At 43.3% G+C, this 7,717-nt stretch overlaps 1 protein-coding gene across 1 annotated transcript in view; it reads left to right on the top strand.

Annotated features, from left to right (window-relative positions):
- The window catches only part of Adgrf2 (adhesion G protein-coupled receptor F2), a 37,799-nt gene that overhangs the window by 11,778 nt on the left and 18,304 nt on the right, over positions 1-7,717 (top strand). Inside the window, exons 2-4 of the mRNA XM_028887256.2 lie at positions 810-910; positions 5,924-5,966; positions 6,677-6,831. Coding sequence (XP_028743089.2) covers positions 839-910; positions 5,924-5,966; positions 6,677-6,831 — 270 coding nt within the window. The 5' untranslated portion in view covers positions 810-838. The remainder of the gene's footprint in view (positions 1-809; positions 911-5,923; positions 5,967-6,676; positions 6,832-7,717) is intronic.

Below are 7,717 nucleotides of genomic sequence, written 5' to 3'. Positions count from 1 at the left end.
TAACATCTTTCAATTACTATCTCACTCAGGATGAAAATAGCAAGATTTAATGTTAATATTCTCAGGTGAACCCTCGAATCTATTCGATCCTTTGTGTCCCTTATGCATTTTGTCAGATCTTCCCCTCACATTTCCTTTTTTCTTTCCTCTCTTCCTGTCCTCATCCTTTCTCTTCCTCTGTCGGGTGTATTACTGAGTGTATCGTCTGCCTGTCACATCCCAACACTGCTGGCGATGGCAAGCGATCACTCTACTTTTGTTATCATTTCTGTTAGACATATCATTGCAGAAATCACTGTTTACTCAGGGAGACACACCTCTCGGGTTGAGATGGAGAGAGATAAGAGGATAAGCCCAGCACTTATTCTTCAAAGGTATTTCTAGGCCAAGTTTATCCACAAGAATCCCTGCTCATCTTCTGTAGCCACCTACACAGTTCTCAGCCCTGTTCCAACCCGGGGCATGAGCTGTCATTCCCACTGCCCGAACACAGGCTGTTATTTGTTAGAGCTTGTAGGGCAGGTGAAATCCATCAAGCAGCTTTGTTTAGCGGGATTCCCACGTGAGGCGTGCCATGCAAATCAACAAGAGAGAGAGCAGAGAGCAGGACTGGCGCTTCCACCTGGAGCCTCCCGGCCATGACCGTGACCGTGGTCGGACATGGGGAGGCCCCCACTACTGACCAGAGAGAGCGGCGTAGACAGCACTCAAGATGGAGTCCGGTCTCACGGGGGAACTGTGTCTGTAGGGGCATGGTGCGATAAGAGCTTCAGATTGGAGACGTTTTGCCTTTTCATTTATTTTGACAGAAGCAAGAATATCAGCTGTGTGGAAGACAATGATGCCCGCTCTTTGGTTATACGGCTTGGTGCTTCTTTTGCCTACAGAGTCCTGCAGGATATTCTGCCAGGTAAAAATGGGGAAAGAGTGGACGATGAGCTGGTGGAGAGAACAAGCAGACAAAGAGTTCCTGTTACCAGCTCTGTTACCTGAGAGCTGAAATATAAGGGGAGGGTGGTGATGGAGTGGGCCGGCACAACCTGAAGAAATGACAATAGGGGCCTGGAGAGATGGCTCAGTGGTTAAGAGCACTAGCTGCTCTTCCAGAGGTCCTGAGTTCAATTCCCAGCAACTGCATGGTGGCTTACAACCACCGGTAATAAGATCTGGCCTGCAGGGACACATGCAGGCAGAACACTGTATGCATAATAAATATATAAGTCTTAAAAAATTAAAAAAAAAGAAATGATAATGATCCGTGACAGAGAAGATGCCTTTGCTATGAATTTGTCTCACATTAATTTCCCCCAATCAGATCTGAAATACAACAAAACAGATGATTCAAGAATAATCCCCCCCCCCTCTTCTTGGGTACTGACTCTTTCACTTGAATCTAGGGTACTGCTGTTTCCTGAGGGCCTTGAATAGTAGATGTAGGGAAAGCTGCCACAGTGACTAGGAGATACTAGAGACATTTAGTGGACAGGACCTCAAAACGGTTTAGTATAATGTGGTACCATGTCATTCAAAGTGGCAATAGCATTTCCTTTTAGCAACCGGGTAGAAGAACAAGGGTGGAGTTTATAGCAAATTACCCTTTTAACTTTTGGAGGGGCATTGAGCCCCACGGCTCTTCGTGGTATATTTTCCCTCATGCCATATTTTAATTTTCCTCTTATTTATTTAAAATAAGGTATGAAGGAACATAGGGAGAGAGACAATTTTAAAATATTTTGAGAATTTTGGGAAAAGAGTACTATTATTTGACCATAAGACCTGGGAGGCCACCCCAGAACTAACTGGTGAAGCTCTCATCCCTTACTTCATAGACAGAGAGACTGAGGTGGGTGATGAAGGATGTGCTTCACATGAGATAAGGTGAACAAGAGCCGAGCTGAGCTCTGTCCCATGCTGAACGACTCGGTCCAAGATCTCAGCATCCAAAACCAGGAGGTAGCCCAGAGCGAGGGCATACGTGCATCTCAAGTCTTAAAGGTCCCTGGTGGCCACACCCCAGGGGTAGGTCCCTCAAGGTCACAGGCAGGTGTAACAGCTACAGCTGCGTCACTAGGGGCGGTGCTTCAGGGCACGGCTCCAACAGCTGTCCACTACGTCCTTAGGCGAGAATGCTGTTGGAAGTTCTTGTCATAAATTTTCCAATCAATATTCTCCTTCTAATTACTTTACTCTTTTTCTTTGTGACTCCCCTTCACCCCAACATTGAACTGAAATCCGATTTCAGAGAGAAATTACAGGTGCTTTGTGAAGACGCTTTGCTGGGGGCATTCTGATGCCCACAGCTTGGTACTATCTTTTGTTTTTCTCATCTACAATTTTCAATAAAATGTGGGGTAGGCAGAGCAGGGGAAACAGTTACTCTTGCTATTGTTGGGGCTCACCCTACCAGAAACATCCTATCCTTTTCCTCCCATTGGATGAATTTCTGGTTCTCGAGCTGCCAGGAACTCCCCTGCTCCTCCCCTGACTTTCCTAGGCACTGGGAAGCTCTGCAGTTTAAGCGGGTTGCAGGCCAGTGCCTGCCTTTTTGTGTAGGATGAGGTTGAGGAATGTTAACATTTGAAGCTAAAGTCACCCACTTCGGATGCTACCCAGACATGAACTGACCAGAGGAACCAGACATGATGTACCTCAAAAAACGAACTGGACTGAAACAAATCAGGTCTTTCCTGTAAAAAGGTAGAGTTTCCAGAACTTCTTGTCGACAGCATCCCATGTTCTCCCCCACACCTATTAGTCAACTGCACCATCTCTGGAGTTTGTTTAGTGACCAGGGATCCTCCACAGCTGTTGGCTTTGGTATACTGCAGAACATGGCCATGTCAATATGGGTTTTGGGTGATTTGAGAGGCTTTTACTTCCTTCCATACATCTCCTCTGCTTATTGGACCTGAACATGATCTGATGTCTGACCTTTGGTAGAGACATACTGAAGGAATTAGGAGAACAAATTCTAATCTCAGGAATAAGAGGAGTTCCCTGCATGGCCTTCTTCAGGCCACCTCATCTATTATAGCTTCTGCATTCTCATTTGTAAAATAAGGAGATTAGATGGTGTAGACAAATTTCTAAACAGTCTTATTAAATAAGAAACACAGAGCCAAATACAGAGGTAAGAGCTGAAGAGATCAGAGCAATAGCCATGACTAGCCTTAGCTTACCACCAGCAGTAGCTTCCAAAGAGAGAACTTCTTCCCATCTAACCTGTGTTTTTATTGCCTTCCTGTTCTGCCTTCTCATTGGCTCTAAGCCCGGCCACATGACTTCCTCGTCACTGCCTGTCTATATGGACCTCCAGGTCTCTATGGTTGGTACTGGGATTAAAGGCTCGTGTCACCATGCTTGGCTGTGTCCTTGACCACACAGAGACTCTGCCTGCCCTGTGGTAGGATTAAGGGCATGGGCTACCACTGCCTGACTTCTGTTTGTGACTCGCTGACCTCTGATCTCCAGGCAAATTTTATTTATTGACATACAAATAAAATATCACATTTCAGCACAAATAAAATATCACCACAAGGTGGACTGCTAACAGTCTTCAAGATCTTTAGAAATATTATTGTAGTCTTATGGGTTAATGGAAACAATGCGACTTTTTGACTGAGACCCTAGGGATTTGTTCTCATGAATAAAAAGAGAGGCCATCATACACTGGGGAGTCCAAGGGCATTCTGTTTCATGAATTCCTCAGCGACACCTCCTCAGCGATGGAGAGACCTCAATTCAGAGTTTCCATAGTTTTATTTGATAGAAAAAACAGGGAATATTCAGGATTGTTTTTGATAACATAGAGAAAAATAATATTGTTAATAGGAAAAGAAAATGAGTATCATATGTCGGCTAAACAACAATGCCCAGAAATCTTATTTCTTCCTCAATAGCTAGAATCTTGGAATAAAATTGGAGCCACGGATAATGCTCTTCTCAGCCACTAGAGGGCACTTATTTTGTTCAGAAATGGGAATACTGAGTTTGCCTCTTTTCCTATACACGTTAACATACACATGCCTGTATTTGTGAGTGTACCATGCATATCAATGTTATTACACAAGTGTACATATGTACAAGATTTTTACACAGAGGGGTAAAGGGAGACAATACACAATCATGTTTTTAAGGGACTTAAAATTTAATTGAGAACATAACATGGAAAAGATTATCGAGGTAGCAGGCAGGTGAGTGGAGGCTAGGCAGTGTTGTATGGTAGTGTGGGTAACAAGTCCTTCTAAGGCAGAAGGAGAGTTAGAGCATCTAGAACTCCATCAGAAAAGACAGTTTGAAAGGGCGAAACATGAGCTCGATGTAATCACTATTCAGTATCAGAATAATCCCAGCAGCTAAACCATAAACAGATCTCACGCTTTTGAGGGTGGCCCTAAGAGTTTCTCATGTGTCAACTCATTTGTTCCCCCACAAAAGCAGTAATGTCTATTCTGCTTACAGACAGGGAAATGGAGGCAAAGAGAGGTGAACATTCCCTCCTAAGGAGACAGTTCAGGATTTGAGCCCAGGTGGGCTGGTGGGCTTTTCCTAGACCATTTTCTCAGGATAGCCAGATGTGCATGGGTGGGTGGGGTGGGGGCCGCTCCCTTAAAGAAGAGTAGCATAAAATACAAAATGAACATGAGTATTTTCTTAGAATGAGCAAAGGAATCAAAATAAATTTCAAACAGAATTGGTTAAAGGATTTGTATCCAGTAAATACTCAACATTATTTAGTAGTGCATTCAGCAAAAATAATACTAGTAATACATACTAATTCATGAGCTGTACTTGCATTTTTTCTTACATTTTACATACAGATGAGCTTATAATTTCTTCTATATAGATAATAAAAAGATCATTCTATCATTTTTAAAATCTAAACATTTATCTTATGTATATGGGTGTTTTGTGTGCGTATATATTTATGCACCATGTGTGTGCCTGGTGCCCTAGGAGGTCCTGGAGCTGTAGTTACAGAAGGCTGTGAGTTGCCATGTGGGTCCTGGGAGCTGGACCCGGGTCCTCTGGAAAAACACCTAGTGCTGTTTTAGATGCTGAGCCATCTCTCCAGCTCCCCATTCTTCCCTTTTGCCTTGTCCTACACTTCCTCTTATTGCAGCTAGTTTGGAACAACACTTTTTAGTTTTCCCACTTGTTATTAGCACTTTTATGTAAATATGTAGGATTGCTATGAAAGTTGGGAAAACTTCAAGTTTCTTTCCAAAGAGCTGCAGGATGTCAGGGCACTCAACATTTGTTGTTGTGCTGTTCTGTGGCCACCTGTAAATAATTTTGAGTTAATGACCCTCAAGGGTTGATGTTATTGTAATTTAGAAGTGACTGTAAACTATATAAATGTATCCTATTAAATCCAAAGAAATGTGGTCCTCCCTCAACTCCTTGTCTAGATTTCATTAATAAATGCACCACTCTAGTGATACCCCAAACAGGACAGAGTGTGAAGGAGGAGGGGTGAGACGGAGTGACAAAAATTGATAATCTCAATAGATGGAAGGTAGTTAGAATATTTTGTCTTTGAAAATATGATAAATATGTTCATGTGAACGTGTGATCATGTGGCATGGCCTTCTCCCAGGATTCAATGGGGCCCATACAAGTGAAGTAAGTCTTCATGAACCTCCTAGTAAACTTCCCTCTGCCCAAAATGTAGTTTATGTGCAGACTATAGACTGTAACGATAGAGAATTATGATGGGGAGGAGAGGACAATCCCACTGCCTGGCACTGGGGAGGAAAAGTAGAAGGAAATGTCATTGGGTCGTATGCAACAGCTGGACTTTCGGTGACTGTGTGTGCATCATGGCTGACTCGGATATGGTTGTTTGTCTGTGATTAAAATGAACCAGTGGTATCACCTGTTGACATTTGATTTTGTGAGAATTTTTATTGTCTCTTTTCAGGCCACCAGCAAAAGCAAGGAGAAGGTGATGTCCAGGCCACGTGGTATGTTGGCAGCAGTTACCAATCACACAGAAGTTTGATCACCAGTTGTGAGATCGGGCAACTCTCAGGCCTTTGGCTCATGGCATGAGAGATGAGACACCTTGATAGATTACATTTGTACTTTGATTATTTACATGCAAGTCCATTGTGTCTTTAGCCCCAGCCATATTCATATTTTCCCAACATCCTCTGCTCCACCTAGTCTCAGACTTCTTTGCTGCAATTCTCATTGAGCTAATTCAAACCAGGGCAGTGACTAGAATGGGTCTCATTGACCATGGAGCTTGCTATAAAGTTCTGGACCAGGAAGCTTTTTTTGGAACATCAGGGGGAGTAGATTTCAAATGAGAGCTTACCTGGGTATCTCTAGGACTCCGAGGAGATCTTTAGGGGGCTCTGTGGGCACGGGAGAGGGTGACTCAGTAGGGTAACCCATGGGTTCGTCCCTCTTATTTAATGGGAGGAGTTTATACCGTAGTCAGTTTTATACATTGGAATTTGGTGTGTGGTTCTGTCAGAAGGAACAGGATCCTGTTTCAGAACTATGCCGTGTCTGCTAACCCATTTTCAATCATCTTCAATCTTCCTGAGAAAAGATACCCGTGTCTACAGAATTGACGTCCCTTTGCCACAGTGACACCTTACTGAATGGCTGAGCAGCCATGACCTCAGACCTTTTTATCTGATATGGATGCCTTTTATTTTCCCAGATGTATGTGATGGTGTCTGTAAGGACAACACTGCCCCCTGCTTTCAATCTTGCCCTCCAGAAAGTGAGGGCAACGTGAAATTTGCCTGTAAGGCCAAGACATGGCACAAAGTCACTGAAACCTGCCATACCCTTAATGCCATCAGCATCTTTGAGGTAATGTCCTTTCTTCTGTATCAGGATTCTCACACAGGCTCCATGAGTAAACTTCAGGTGATCATATTGCCCACTTAGGGGAAAAGAGAGGCTTCCACGGTAGCAATAGGTTGTTTTTCCAGGAATACATAAATACCTACCTATCTCCTCTCTCTTCACTTGGTGCATCTGAAAGTTTGTGTAGTATATCCTGCATCCTGAATGACATGAAGGAACCTGGTCACTTAGGCAGAGCAAGGAAAGGCATCTAGAATTGTCACGACCAAGTTCTTCATCTTTGCCCTCAGCCCTTGAAATAACCCAAAGCTTTGATACTCATAGTGTACTTCGCTGACTAGTAATATCCCCCCAAACTTGTTAGGCCCATGAAATTTGGGCTGCACCTCACACTTTGCTAGGTGAGAAGCTGTAGTCCCATCAGGATCTTCATATGATGTGGGTGCCTGGGAAGGCCTCAGGTTTCCTGGAGCTGGAGTTGTGGGAAGCTGTGAGTCACCTGATATGGGTTCTGGGAACTGACTTCTGAGTCCTCTGCAAGAACAGGACCCACTCTTAGCTGCTGAACCATCTCTCTAGCTCCTGCTATTTAAAAAACAAAACACGGTGTCTCTTGGCTCACCTCTTGAGAATGTAAAGATAAGTTAAATGGCAATAAGAATCCATATAAATATATAAGCTATACATTAAATGTACATACACAAGAAGTGTCTAAAGAAAACAGTTGCGGTTTCAGAAGACAGGGCTAGAGAGCCACCAGTTGGGAAATTCAGACTTATATTTTGCTTTATACAACTTGGTATTGGTCAAGTTATTTCACTCTAGATACTACTTTGAAAATGGAACATGAAAGCATATTACGTGATATACAACTGTCTAGTAGGGTTCT

This window comes from Peromyscus leucopus, chromosome 16_21 (assembly GCF_004664715.2).
Source record: "Peromyscus leucopus breed LL Stock chromosome 16_21, UCI_PerLeu_2.1, whole genome shotgun sequence".
NCBI lineage: Eukaryota > Metazoa > Chordata > Mammalia > Rodentia > Cricetidae > Peromyscus > Peromyscus leucopus.
The sequence above is the reverse complement of the archived record's forward strand: the minus strand, read 5'-3'. Positions and strand labels throughout refer to the sequence as shown.